At 38.5% G+C, this 16,041-nt stretch overlaps 1 protein-coding gene across 1 annotated transcript in view; it reads left to right on the forward strand.

Moving 5' to 3' along the window:
* The window catches only part of LOC149298568 (pyruvate carboxylase, mitochondrial), a 159,642-nt gene that overhangs the window by 112,894 nt on the left and 30,707 nt on the right, over nt 1–16,041 (forward strand). The window contains exon 9 of the mRNA XM_089487272.1: nt 8,604–8,786. Coding sequence (XP_089343398.1) covers nt 8,604–8,786 — 183 coding nt within the window. The remainder of the gene's footprint in view (nt 1–8,603; nt 8,787–16,041) is intronic.

Raw genomic sequence — 16,041 nt, forward strand, 5'->3', positions numbered from 1 at the left:
CCTCATTTAAGTGTTCATGTTAGCGTTATTAAACTTGTGTTAACAAAATGACATTGATTCCTGTGCTTTTTTCTAAATAGCCACTGTCAGAAGACTGCAGTATATCTGCTAAACCTTTATAAAAACACTTTTTCTGTCTGTCTTGTCACATTGCAGAGATATCCTTATGATGCCACCATAAAACATGCCACAAATGTCCAACATAAAGCCATTCTTCTCTGCTGTGTAGAGAAGTCAAGTTCAGCTTAACCTTAACACTTATGTTACGGCTCAGATTTAGACTTGAACTTCTCATTATTACGGTTTTCAACCACTAAATGTAATGCTGCACGATCCCCTTTCCATTTAAATAACTAACTATACTGTTATTCTGTAAAATAGACAGCCATGTTTAGCAGTCTTATCTAAAGCAGTACACATTAGGTAACTGTATGTTCTCTTACTTCCAGATGAAGAACCTTTATTATATACCGTGGGTGCGCATTGTCAACAGTTATATTTTGCCTAATTATAGACATTAGAACATTAAAATGTAAGAAAGCATTCTCTGAGTTACTACATGTATGACTGAAGAATAACAAATCCGTCCATTATAACACAGAGATCAGTCAATACTAAAAACCAATAAAAAAACATAACTAAATCAACACTGAGGACATATGGCTATCTAACGTTATGCATCGTTATTTGTTTGTCACAGATCTTAATAGCCTACATCTATAAAAAAAAATAAAAAATCTCCCGCTTCTTATGGATATGTGTGCCATCTTAATGCATGTATGTGCAGGGCAGGTAACAAGGAATTCCCCACCCAAACGGTCTTTCCCTTCAAACATATGGTGTTTGTGCAGGTTAAATAAGCAATTTTTTACTCGCGGTTAAGCTTTAAGGCCTAAGCTGGAGGGAAAAAATGTAATTGGCACGGAAAACTGATAACTTACATAAACCTCAGTCTTAAGACTCCAGAGTGTTGTATATTCAGTTTTAATGAAAGAGGCTAGATATTGTACTTTCTGCATTGTGCAATTAATGACTGTACAGTGGTTACAAGGCTTATGAAGGTGAAATACAGATTATACTGATTTAACACAAAAACACCTGAGTCTGCTAAATGTATATACATGCAATTAGATTAGTTACTTCAGCATCCGGAGCAGCATATTTATTTTCCATCAAATTATCATACTATATATAATATAATTTTTGGCTTTCTCCTGCGAAACTTCATTCCAAAACTGATGGGCATTTGAAGAAAATGTTTTTTTTTGGTTTGGTTTGTAAAGCTGCAGCATTTTTTGCTCTTTGATCAGATGGTTATATCACCATTTCTTCCATGACAAAGGTCTTCCTTCCATGTACAACATTTCAATATCTAAATGACAACCCAAACACTACATGGTGTTCTGGTTTGTGTTAAAGAAAAAGTTAGTATAATATGAGCCTAAGCATGCCTGGACCAAGCCTATACCAATACTAAAATGGGAACACACTACAAGTTTACTTTCTTAGCCATCAATTTGCTAGTGACCTTTTAAACATTTAGAGATTGGTTGTCTTATAGGAAAACTGGCCTTTCAATAGGCATACCTAGGAGTTTTCTAAATCTGCTGGCCCTGAGACTCTTGAAATATTAACCCTTTAAAAGCCAATTGTGAAGATTATATGTAGTGACTCACCAGATGTGTTAACCAGATGACTCTTATACTGGCCCTCATGGAAACCTTGACTTGTCATTATATACTTAAATTTCAGCAGGGTTATCAACCATGGCATCAATCTCGGCAGTGTAGAATAGGAAGGTATCCACTCCAGACCTGTATGACCCTGGAAATCTACCACTTCACCAGATTTAGAATTACTTATACCTTATGACTGTGTAGGCCTCCATAGTATCTTTACATCATGCCCTAAGGCAGAGCGCTAAGATAGGACTTCATATCCCCGAGCACTGAGCTAAGAAGATGCTCAGAGAAGGGGAAGTTCTCCCTTAGAACAGTCAGATAGGGGCTGCTTCCCTGGGTTAGGCCTAGAGCAGCAGTCCCCATAAATACATGCTGTGTAAATTTTTTGGTTTAGGCTCCTTCTTGCACCATGAAACTTCTTGAGTTGTATGCCATAGCTACAGTGAGTCGCAATAGGGTGATCACTAACTATTTAAAATAGTTACATTGTATATAAATATATATAACTTTTTTTTGTTGCTGAAATATCCATTTTGTATACATATTGTAGCTGACAGCATGACTGCTGTGCAGATTTGTGTGTGTGTGGAAGTGTGTAAGCAATATTCTATTCTATTGGTTTTATCTTGCTCTGTGTTTCACTTTCACTGTGAACATAGACTTGCCATTTTGCCTTCTATAAATTAATTAAAATCGTATATTTTTCCCAAGTACTCTGCCATTAAAACTTTTACAGTCAAATTGAAGGGACATGACCGATTATTAAAATACCGATCTGTGACATTAGGAAGTTTAGTCTTTGCATGACTAATTGCACCTGTCTAGATATCGTATTTGTTTTGCAAAGAGCATACATTGTTAGCACTATATAATTGAAAATTATACAGTCATTTGCATAAACACACATTTACTCAAGCCCAATCTAAGATAAAGATCATTTTCTTATCTCCGATATGTATGCCTACTGTCACTACCGCACACAATACTTGGTGTGAATCACTTCTCGCATGTTTGTATAAGCGTTGATCTGTCAATTTATTTAATAACATGAGTTGAGATTTCTTCACATTATGAAGGACCCACCTTAGTAAGCTTCTCCTGTAAAACGTGCAGCACCAACCATGCTTAATGCATAGTGAATTGACCTTTTAAAGCAACTTTTCTGCATTACTCAACCTGGTTCATCTAGAAAGAATGTTCCTTCTGCAAAATGCATGTAAATTGTTTGGATTAGTGAGCTGCACTATTGCGTTGACTCTCTTGTTTACTGTGAGTTAGAAGTACCAGCGCCAACATCTTCAAGGTCCTTGTCGAGTTTCTAATGCCCAAGGTTTTTGCCTGGCATTTTGTATGTGATGGTCCTTGTGTTTGAGACATTCCCCTCCATAGCCACATCAATGAATGAGGCATTGGATCGATACTAGGCTCCATCACAGATGTTATTGAAAGTCTGTCCTTGTTTGGGTTTCTAGCGCAGGCAGTTTTTCACTAAGCCTTTCTTACAGATCTACTTATACTAATGTATAGAACATGTGTCCTCTACACTGAAAGTCACTGAGTAGGGTTCATGACTAGACCTGCAAATCTCATATTGACTGCATGGTTGTGCAGCAGCTTTCTATAAAGACGTCTCCCCTATAGTATCACATAGTGTCTGTCGTATTGTATTTGTAATAAGTTAAAGCACCCTGTCAAGTACTGTGATAATTGCCCTGCTATATAAATGAATTATTCTAGTAGTGCTGAATCCAGACTGGGGTTTCAGTGTTATAGACTTAACTAAGAACAGAATGCAAATAGCCAGCCATACATTCACAGCACTGTCTTGAATATAAAAGCTGATCAAATGTGTCTAAGGAATACTTGTGCAAACTAGGTGAGGTAAGCAGTTCTGGGCAAATGTAAGCACGCTGTGATCAGTACTCTGTGTAAAGCCTGACAAATTAGTCATCTACACCCCATTGCAAAGCAGGGCAGCCATAAAGCTTAATTTACAAACAAAATCCTACCCGGCAGTTTCTTTTTATATAGTTTTTCTTTGGATTAACTTTTTGTGACCCCTGCAACAACACTAACCACATGAGCAATTAATTATCTCCCGTGGACAAATGTTAATCCTTTGATACAAAGCGTAAGTCGATGACAGACAGTATGCCGGCGGGACGGCGTAATAGGGACAATGGGTACAGTGGATAGTGCAAACACAGATCAGAGCAAATGTTTGAGCGACGCTGACAGAATAGGATCAGTCACTCCATATACAAAAGATATTCCATGGTGTAATGTGTGTAACATATACACATGGCTGCGTGCCATTAATGAACCCCTATTCCTAGTACCATATTGAGCTCTCATCGCTACTTTACTTTCCCTGGGGCAATAACCTAAATAAAGCTGGCATCTTTTTGAAATGATTAAGTTTGGTAGAGACAACTTTTGATATCAGACTTCAAACTATGTAACAGACCTTATTAGTAACTCATCCAGACATGTACAGCTTCACATTTATGCATCTAGGGATGGCCAGTAGTGTCAGTCTTTTTTATTGTCTATGTAAGAACTAGCTTTTAAGAGTATCAATCTCCCTTTATCAAGTCAAAAGCAATACTAACCACAAAACGCCTAAGTTGGAGATGGGCTGCAGTACAGGGGGACTGCACAAGACTACCCGTTTTGAGTCATCGCCATTGTTGGCTAGGCTTAGGTTCAGTGTTATTACTGGTGGCCCAGGTGAACTAAGGTTTAATGCTAAATATGTAGCTTGGTTGCATGAAAAGACACTGATGTCCTTAAACTGCACACCAGCTACATTGTCCTAAAAAGAAAACTATTTGCCAGACATGCAAAATGTTGCTAAAAATTATCAGTAAATTTACTTGGGGATTTTTAAAAAACATATTTATAATCTGGTAATATTATGGTTTGTGGCAGGTTCCATATTGAGCAAAGCTTAGAATTCAGAAGCTCACAATGTTAATGGTAGTCATTCGATTAAGTCAAGTTTTTTTCATTTAATTCTCATTGAATCGTGGAAGACCATGCCCAATCTATTGCTTCTCAGATTGTATCATGGATGGTTTATTAACTATTATCTGCAATTTGGTGTCTCAAGGAAATTTTTTTTCAGTTTAACACGGTTGTAGTACTAGCAATAGCTGAATAAAAAGAAGAATGTTGGAAGAGTAATAAAGTGCATTTGATGCAGAGGTAATAAAGTGCAGAAGTAATGAATTTAAGGAAAAAACATAAATAGAACATGTTGGCTCTGAGATAAATTCCTGATGTAAATCTAGCATAATCGGTTTAAAAAAAATAAATATATACACACACCAGAGGAGCAGTGATATGCCATATGTGACTTGATACCATAATTTAATCCAACATTGAAAACCCTTATGCTATAATATTTTAATGGTCCATTTTTCCAGGTTTTATATTCTTCATTCTATATCCAATATGCTGCTGCTGTGCCTTTGGTGAAAGAAATATTTGTTGCAAATTTTCCTTAACTTCCCATTATGACTCTGTGAATATTGCATTTGAATCCTGCCCGGCAATAAGTCTTTGGTTGCTGCCTACATCGACTGCACAGCAGTATCCCAATAAAGCCTTCCTACTGCTATTTTGGGTAGTTCTAATTTCCAGGCACTGTAGCTACCCTTCTATCCAGCCTTAGCGTGCAGTGGTATTAAAGGGCTCGTTGGGTCTGATTTCCTCGACCAACCAAGGGGACTGTAAAATGAGTAGAAGTCCATGCTGTTGCAGCACAGGTCTCTATTGAAGCTCCCACATGGCTGAGCGCTGCAATATCACTCTTCAGGCATGGTGGACGGGTGTTCCTGATACTGACCATGTCCCCTTGTAGGCGATGCATAATCTTTCAGATCTGACCACCCTTCTCCTGCTTTTAACCACGCACTCAAATACTTGGTGTCCTTATTAATAATAATAATAAAAAAAGTATCTCCCCTTTTTTTATTTCTGATTTCAAACACGATTTAGCCTGATACTGCAGCAATCTAGATTTGTGATTTGTTGAGACACCACATTAATTGGTTTGACACAGTTATTACACTGGAAGCAGTGAGCTGTCTTTTGCAATATCTCATGAATGTAGGTCAAAAGTATCATTTTCAGATTTATATGGATTTTAGGTTTTATAGGCAATCATTTGTTTATATTTTGGTAGATCTAGATCAGTGCTTCTCTCAGCATGTTTATGTGACTGAATGTATACATACTGTACATGTACTCCAACATAAATACTACATAGTTCTGAAATTAGACTTCCCCTTAATGCATGCCTGTATCCCCCCCCCAAAATAAAAAATATTAGTTCACATTGTTACGCAACGGAACATAGTCCCAAAGTAGGCTACCCAGAGCTCTCCCTCTACTTTAGTGCGGTTTATATTTTTTTGTTAGGCCGCCTGGTTAGTTTATGGTTAACATCGTCTCAAATAATTTATACCCTGCTTTGGTGGTTTGTATGGAGCCGCAGTACTGCAATCCGCTACTGTGCATTCTGTTAACTGAAACTTTATACCAAACAGTGATATGTTATTTGATCCACCATGGTTCAGGTATGGAGTAGAGAACTGACCAAGAATCTTGTACTTAGAGATAAAATCCATTCCTGCTGCCAGATGTTTAAAGATAGAGATCACCATTGCATGTAACCCCTAATAGTTTATGTTCCTTGTCTGCAGAAGTGGTAAAATCTGAAGCAAACATTTGCTCTGAGCATAAAGGCCAGAGCCAGCCTTTCAATTTACTCACCCTTGACAGGTCTTGTGATTCAGGATGTAGCGTTGTCCTGTATTAAGCTATTTCTCTCCTCTCAGAATATGCTTAATGGTTGCACATTAGTCTGTTATCCGCATGCCGCATTTACAAATGATAGGAAATGTTGTTAGGATTATCCGCGCTGGTCTTATTTCTTCCAACTGAAATGGTTCCACCTGTATTAATCATGTTTATTGTCTTCACATGTCCAGTCCTGTTGCTCTAGAGAACTATTTCACAAGCAATTGAGCCAGAGTCTTATCTACTATAAGGGGGCAGGAAGACTGATGAGGAGTCATCGTGCTGCGTAAGAGTTAGTGCTGGGAAAAGCTAATGAGGCCTGATCTCCTGATGGGCATGGAGAGTCTAATTGTGAAGGAGAGTATAAAGTTTCCATGGTTCTTTCTGAGAAAAGTACAGCGGGAGCAGAAATGTAACAGACTGGCCTACTCCGATGCACTAGTCTCATAGCTGTGTTCCGTGAGTGATGGCTGTGACTCCCAAATTCTGCAGTTAAAACCTTGTTCCCTGTGTCGATTAATGAGTAAGACCAGCAAAATGTTTGGTTTCTCATCAAGGACCATAATAATCGCATTAAAGTTCCGTTAAAGTTAGTATGTGGTAATGGAAATGTGCGATAATCTATATAATAAAACATAATTGATATATTTTCTCACTTTCAAGTTCCATAATTTCATGAAGTTTGTTTTTCAATAAAATGGCTGCTACTATTAGTGACATCGCCAATGTTCAGTGTTTTATGGCCTTTAAGGAGCAGTGTTGCTTTTAAAATAGTTTCCATGAAGGTGATAGTTTATCATTCAATATCTGGCTAAAGTGAGATTCATTAAAAAGGCTTGGGACACCAGTTGGAGCGGACCTTATGAAACTGTGATATCTTGATTTGTTAAATCGTTGGAGAAGGAGTGCTGGAAAAAGGGTCATCTTTCTGTGATGTGTTCTTCAGGATAAAATAACAGAATCTGTCACCGTTGTGCATACCAAGATAAGCTTTAGAAGTTGCCTTAGCTTTTAACTCGGTAGCTGTGTACCCATCTCCCTCCATCACTTCATACTCGTACATAATCATTACTGCATGTGATGGCGATGGTCCCTGACAGCACCCCTTCCCAACACGGACACACACAATCACTTTCCCTTGAATAACTTTATTTCTAGCTTTAGAAAAAAAATCTCTATTACAACTAGTTATGATTAAGTTGTAATGCTAACTATTCTTTCAATATCATGTCTGATGTGTTGATGGTGATTTTTATACTGTAAAACAGTTTGATTTACCTCCATTGCATGTTTCTGCAGTATAATCTCGCTGTTTATAGTTCTCCTAGTCTTTCTGTTGCTTAGAAAGCACTAGATTCAAGAGCCATAAATCACACAGTCTTTTTAAAGCATCAACCTTTGACAAACTGCTAGGAGTGTGTGTGTTACCCAATGGAAGTAATTCTTTCTCCCTCTATCTGTCTTCTCATAAAAAACTACATTATTCTCCTAGGTTTAGAATGGTACGTGGAAAACTAAAGTTTACAACATGCAGTAGTTAACTTAATTACACTGACCTTTTTCTTTGAATATGGCAGTAAAATGCATTTTAAAACATCAGAATATGTAATGTTTACTATTATGTCCAGGGAGCTATTAATTGTGATTATGTCAATGGGATTAGAGCTGAACTCCTAATTCATTTCAGTTTGTTATTAGATATTGCATCCTTGTGTAAGATCTTCCGTGTGTTGCCTTTCCTTACAGCACAGGTGCAAATGTACAGTTGTGTTATATCCACAAGCAAAGTGTGATGTTCTGTTCAGTGCAGTGCAAGAGTTCCTGTTGGAGTACCTTTTCCTGCAGTTCTTTTAGATATTCATACATGTTCTTCAGCATGTATCAGAGCTTGGTGCACCCAGGACATGAGTTTGAAGAGGGGAACCTATGCAACGCTGTGGTGGCCCACGATAACCGTTGAGCTATACCCCATTCCAGACCTTGTGATCCTACCAATATCTCAGCTACTTCAAACACATAATTTGGTACAGCACTGTAACAGGAAGTTTACTCTTGCTAGTCTCAATGAATGGGTGGGTAAAATGTTCTTAATTTATGATCTTTCTTATCTGTCAGGTTTTCCGGAGTGGTGAAGGAATGGGCATTCGACTTGACAGTGCCTCAGCCTTCCAAGGAGCTGTCATCTCTCCCCATTATGACTCCCTCTTGGTCAAGGTCATTGCACATGGGAAGGACCAGCAGGGGGCAGCTACCAAGATGAGCAGAGCATTGGCTGAATTCCGAATCCGAGGTGTTAAGGTAGGAAAGAAAACTTACTGCTATTGCTGTTCTTTGAGACAGTGGACTCCTGTGTGAATCCAATGTTAAATCACTATTGATTTGACCCTGATGGCACCTGTGGCCAGAGGCGTATATAGGGTATGGCAGCCATGGCACGTGCCATGGGCGCCATCCCAAGGGGGGCGCCGGTGAGCGGCTTTTAAATGCCGCTCACCGGCATTTTTTTTTTTTTTGATGCGGAGGAGAGAGAGGGGCGCCTAGCAACCGCTCGGCGCCCCTCATTCTCCTCCACGAGCCCTCTACCCCCATACCGGTGCCGGCATTTCATGCAGAGCACCGCAATATATTGCGGCGATCTGCATGAAATGCCGGCACCAGCGAGCGGCTTTTAAACACTGATGCGGAGGAGATAGAGGGGCGCCGAGCGGTTGCAAGGCGCCCCTCTATCTCCTCCGCATCAGTGTTTAAAAGCCGCTCGCTGGTGCCCGCTGCTTCACTGCTGGGCGCCGAAATATGACGTCATATTACGGCGCTCAGCAGTGAAGCAGCGGGCACCAGCGAGCGGTGCAGGAAGACAGCAACATCCTGCTCCCGTCGCTGGACTTCAAGGTGAGAGGGGGGTTAAAAAGTGGTGAGTGAGTGAGTGAGTGAGGTTAAAAAGTGGTGAGTGAGTAAGGGAGGGGGGTTAAAAAGTAGGGAGGGAGGTTAAAAAGTGGTGAGGGAGGGAGGGAGGGAGGATGGTTAAAAAGTGGTGAGGGAGGGGGGTTAAAAAGTGGTGAGTGAGGGAGGGGGGTTAAAAAGTAGGGAGGGAGGTTAAAAAGTGGTGAGGGAGGGAGGTTAAAAAGTGGTGAGTGAGTAAGGGAGGGGGGTTAAAAAGGAGGGAGGGGGGTTAAAAAGGAGGGAGGGGGGTTAAAAAGGAGGGAGGGGGGTTAAAAAGGAGGGAGGGGGGTTAAAAAGTGGTGAGGGAGGGAGGGGGGTTAAAAAGTGGTGAGGGAGGGAGGGAGGTTAAAAAGTGATAAGGGAGGGGGGTAGATATAAGTAAAGAGTGTGCATTAATGTGTGGATGCATTGAGTGAATGAGGGAGAGCATGAGTTAATGTGTGGATGAGTTCTCTGAATTAAAGTGTGAATTAGTGAGTGACTGTAAAAGTGTTTGTGTATCATAGATGTATAATTGTGGAAGGGCAAAGATGGCACTAGCAGGAGGTTTGAGCCTTGGGGACCGAGATGGCACAGGCAGGGTGTATATGGGACAAAGATGGCACTGGCCGGACTGTTTGGGGACAAAGTTGACTTGTGGTGGGCTATTTGGGGACAAGGATGGCAAATCTTATGTGTGTAATCCGGGTGCTGGCCAGGTTCTATGTGGACAGTGTGGACGCCAGGGCTGGCTTTGCGGTGTGCAACCTGTGATCTATGCCTGTAATTTAGGGGTTTTAAATATACCTTTAATGCTGTGTTTTTATGTGAATTCCAATTGATCTTTACCTGCAAAGCTGGGTTTTTGTGTTATGCTGTAGATCCATATCTGCTATGCTATGTTTCCATACATTATTTATGTGTACCTGCAAATACAGGGTTAATATGTCTTATTCAGTTGATCTATACCTGCGATGCTACGTTTCATATATTTATTGTATACCTGCAAATACAGGACTTGTATGTCTGATTCTGTTTATTTGATATATACCTTCAGTGCTGAGATCAATTTCAATTGATCTGGGTTTGCGTGTTGATCTATACCCGCTATCGGCAGCAGGGACTAATATATATATATATATATATATATATATATATATATATATATATATATAATATATATATAATATATATATATATAATATATATATAGGTAGCAGGGGCTAGTAAACGGGTTTTTATTTGGACAGGGGCGCAATTTCAGTGCTTGCCATAGGCGCTATTTTCAGTAGATACGCCTCTGCCTGTGGCAACACGTTTAATTTTTATTACTCCAAAATGCACGTTAATTCATTCTACCCCTGTTTACATGTTAAATGTCTATTGGAGTATGTTTTGCCATTTGCAGCATGTATTTGTTTGTTTTAGTTTTAGTTATTAGAGTTGGTAAATGAGATTGCTGTCTTATTTAACTCTGATGAAACCTGGAAGCAATTGTTTAACTTCCTGCCCATACTCCTGTTGTTCTCTGTTATAGTCAATGGGGGTAACATGAAAAATGTTAAATTTGATTTAACATTTGGTTTACATAGCATACAAGTGAATCAATTCAACATGCATTAAAAAAATAAAAATACAATTTTGGGGGCTAGACTACTACTTTAAAATGAACACCATTCTGCTACAGGCCCCCTTTTTTTCTTGTATGACTATTAACTCACAATCATTATTGTCATTGAAGCAGCTTTTTGTTTTATTCCCTTTTTAAAATCAGTAGCAAACTTAAATATGGGCTTTGTCAGCTCTTTCCGTTGTGATACATGCTTGCACTCCATCCATATCTTACCTACTGAACCTACTGCTGGGAATCTGTCAGTTCGACTGCAGTCTGCGGATATTGGTGATGTGTATAATGAGAGATCATATTGGTTGATGCCTTACTTTCTGCACTGTATGGTAACATTATTTTACTATATGCCCTAAAAATGATCCTGTGTAACCAATGCAAGAACAAAGCTGTCTCCACAATGAAGCATTTCACTTTGCACATTGAGTTGTTATACTGAAATCCCTGAGCTGTCTAATGGTTACTTTCTAAACAGTGATAAAAGTGCTGTCTTTTATAATGATACAGAGTATCCAAATGAATGTCTTTCACCAGATAGCTGAGTTTTGCATGATAATTATTAATTCAGTAATTGCATCTTTGCAGAAAGGTATGAATAATTCATGGTTCCTTCAGCAGGAGAATGGGTAACCTCTTATGCTGCAATCTGATTCTATAACAAGGCCCACTCAAACACCTCCCTTTTGCATTATTTAATGTTTATGGTAACTGGTGGAAGCACTTATCCGTTTCATTTTCCTCAGCCTCACCCTTCTCTTCGCTCCCTCTCCATATATATAGTTATGTTCAGTCTCTTCCTCTTCACATTTTTATTATTGCCTTCATCTTTTACTTTCGTTTAGCCTTGTTTAGCCTTTTTTGACAGTTTTCTTATCTATCTTTTCATTTTTTTTTTTATATTTCACTGGTCTTCTTTCGATCATGTGTTGGCCTCTCTGTATCATTCTCCTCCTATCCTTTTAGGTCACGTCATTTCTTGCAATAGTTCTGTCCTCCTGTTCCTTATCTCCTCCTAATCCTGCTACTCATCTTTCTGCTCTACTGCCCCAGAGATCAAACTGAACACTATCGATTTCTGCCATCTATCTTTCAAATTGTTTTAGGTGAATCCAAAATAATCATGAAGTCACTAAAGCATAACACCCATCAGCTGTACCCAGTGCCCGACATGCTTTGATGCACCATCTTATTTGCAGCATTTAATTTTTTTTCTTCTCAGTCCAAAAGTATCCAGTTAATGTTCATCCAGGATTTGGACAAAGCCCAAAAATGTCTAGAGGTCCTGTTCAACCAAAGAGCTGCTCCTTTCTTGCATAAATTCATTTCATTCTTTTCTTTCCTCCAATATTTAATTAAAGAAAGTTACGCCAAACTTTATACTAACAGACTGCATCTGGTTTTCCACCTTCTGTTAAATGTGTACCCTGGGATTCATCGGTACAAGATTAAGAAATGTTGGTATTAAAGTATATGTGCCATTGCTTTATTGAACTTTATTATTGGTTATAGTCTCGGTTACATTGTGTATCATTTGTTTACTGGAATACCTTCATCATGTGAGATTGTATTTGGAAGGATCCATATGCAGCATAGATGTGTAGGCTTTCTACAGACCAGCTTCAGCTATGTGCCAGCTTCATCAGTGATGACTTAATCATTAGCTCTGATGTCTTTGATCAAGCAGGGACAATGTCGAAATCGCTTTTACCTTGTTGGGAGGTGTTGATAACCACTACTGTTATGTGGGTGAATTGACAGTACAATTAAAACATACATAATACCTAAGTGTCATAATTATAAGTAAAAACCCCATAATTGCCCTTCTTAGTTATGCCTGCGGTGGCCCTGCTGTGTACTTAAACATTTTAGCTTCTGTTCAAATATTCCGCAGGATTTAGAAATACTTTTCCCTAGCTATTTTTTTATTTTTTTTGACAGACTGTATAATCCTACTCCACATAATTTACTGCAAACGATCCAACCTAATGCTTCAGAGGGTTGTTCTAGACGGAGAACTAATATTGTCTGTTATTTGAAAGGGGGGGAGGTCGATTAACTTGTGTACAATATAGACATTTTAATTAAATTATCAAAATATTATGATCCTTACATGAATGCCACTGGTACTTTTTTTTTTTTTTTGTACCATATTCAATTATAGTCCAGTTACCAAAGATGGCATCTGGTGTCTCTCAGGCCATTATTTTTTAACAAATTGACTTCCTTGGCTCATAACAATAAATATAATAGTAGGTGTGTGTAACGGACTCATAATTCTTCTTTACAGGCATCCTTACACGGTTACAGATTGATCAATCAATGACTCATAAATACGCTGGTTGCTGTAACAATGATTAAGCACAGATGGGTTATAAAAATAATTGCTTCGTTTCTAATCTCATCCCTTCCAGTTTACACCCCGCTCATTCTAATCAACCCACCGATTGTATAAAGTCTCAACCCTAATTCTAGCCCAAAAAGTAGATGATAAAAATTAGCAAAGTATAGGTATTAGAGGCCATTATGGAGGCCATCATCTTAGATGTCATCCCAAGCGTAGGTATAGAAGAGGGAGGGAAATTCCTTACGAGAGATTGATTGCATTGAGTAGTCTTGACACCTTCGGATGTGGATCTCTACTTCCCAGATATAATAAATGGGTTCTGTTATAAAGGCAGCAGTTCCCCTATATGTCTAAAACACACAATTACCTGAAGCCAGGGTTTTCACTGAAGTATAAGATTTATAAAAAAAAAAAAATGATGGTGTCTCAAATACATGAGGACCATGTTTTAAATACCCTTATTGAAATAAAATTGTAATTCTTTAAATGTAAAGTCAAGATTATTTTCACTGGTTCTGTGTCCTTAAAACCATTTCACTTAAACCTAAGCTGGTGTAAAGCAACTGACCTGAATGATTAATTTCAAAACTAGTAGAAGTGGAATCGGCAGGAGTATCCCGTTGGGAGGTAATTGCATCACATAATACTGTGTACGTATTAAGTGTATATCTGTGACCCCTGCTAGACCTAGAATCGTAAAGTATACAATGCCTGGTATATTGTCCTTTTGATAATGCATAATGTATACCTCTCTAGATAAACATGATGCATAATTTTTACAGTGATGATCAAAGGTTTCTAAATAACATGATTAGCATAACCCAAATTTTGAATGCACAGTGTGTATGTGAAGGAGGAGTTAATTACAGTCGGATCAAATTAATAAACATACCAGCGTTTTGTCTCCTTCCACTGGCTTCTCGGCTAAGAGAAACAATATTGGTCCCCAGGGGAAGAATCAACACATCTCTAGAACTCTACATTTTGTTATCCTTTTGATTATGTATGCTATAGTTGGTTTTTCTACATAGAAAATATTATATTAAACCTCTTATACTGATGAATTTATATGTGAAATCATTTAAGGGCCGTCTTCTTCCTTCACTAGGTGACTGTGATCCATCTGTCCTTATCACTGTGTATACCCTTAGAAACATATTTCCTAATGAATGTCCAGATCCTGCCCAAATAGAATTGTGATGTCAGATTTTCTACGTTTGTGTTTTCCCTGTGAAGTTCTCACTTTTTAGCTTAGCTGGCAGCAATACCGCATTTCCTGGCTTATGTCCTGTTAATGGATACTGGCCATTCTGAGGAAACAACCCAATACACTTAAGCAGGCCTGTTTTATTAGCATGATAGCTGGGGGAAATGCAGAAAGTCCTGTAGTCGTACCAAGGCTTTTACACAGATATCACGGTTTTGGTTGAATGCAAATTTCTAAAGGGCACACAGTCGGGAGCATACCCCTATATTCTTCTTGCAAAAGCTCAGTAGGATTACAGTTCCAGACAATGGGGGCTGAGCTAGCTACCTTTAAAATTAAGAGCCACAGCCAGTGACATGCCATCTGAACATTCAGCCTAAGCATTTACAAACAGGCTATATCTCCATTAGTCTATTAGACATTAATAAACCATGTCTGTCTCAATGCTATTCTAGGCATCCTGTAAAATAGTTTTTAAAATCATTCTGTCTGACATCCTTCTCCCCAAAGTGTATTGTTGTGGTTTGTGGCAACACCATTTTTATTGGACTAACATTCAGTTTTTAGTAAAACAGTATATGTTTGACTTATCATCTTTCTTTTTTATAAAGTCTAAAGAAATACAGCATATTACTTTTTTTTTTATTCAACTTCATTGTCTCACTGGGCATTCAACAGAGCTCTGATCATTAGTATTGTATGTTATTGCATTATTTCTGCTGCCAACAACAAAAGATAAGCTTATTGGAAATAACAAATATTTTGCTGGTAAAAGTTAATTGATAAAGGAGGATTATGAATGCTAGCCCTGTGTCTTTTATTTGCCTCTTTACATAATTACTTTGGTTAACTATGCTTAATGGCAATAGGGAAAAATCCCTCTGCTCCAGAGGCATATTTACTAAATGCCCTCTTTATATACAAATGTATCCTACCTTTTTGACTTTTCTACTTTGAACATTTTGTCCAAACACATTGCCTGAGAACATCCATCATGTTGAACTAATTACCTTACATAAGCTTTTTTGGCCTCTGCAAGACAAATAATAAATCCAATGCTCTCTTGTCAGAATGAGAATGAGCCCAAGGATTATGCTTTGTGGTAGGCTTCTAACTTTCCCCTGTTTGGTTATAGCAGTTGTGTACATGCCATTCTCTAGCCACTTTTGCAACCGACTGTAAATGCTTTTACCCTGTGAACTTTTTATAGCATTGCAGTTTGTTGAAATGTGTGATGACACCTAGCTTGAATGAAGCAGACAAAACAGAGGTTGAAGAAACTCTGCAGGAACTGGCAATGTACCCAACATTAAATGATTCTAGCCTTAAGTGTTTGCTCTTGTGGGTCATAACTAGGCTTGGGTGCCGGTGGAAAATTTGTGTTACATTTTGTTGAATAGGAAGTATTTCCCCCCCCAAAAATCAGTCTACATGTTTGGTTCGTCCGACATTTCCG

Source organism: Sceloporus occidentalis, unplaced genomic scaffold (genome assembly GCF_023333645.1).
Source record: "Sceloporus occidentalis isolate IW3139 unplaced genomic scaffold, rSceOcc1.0.p SCAF_32, whole genome shotgun sequence".
Taxonomy (NCBI): Eukaryota; Metazoa; Chordata; class Lepidosauria; order Squamata; family Phrynosomatidae; genus Sceloporus; species Sceloporus occidentalis.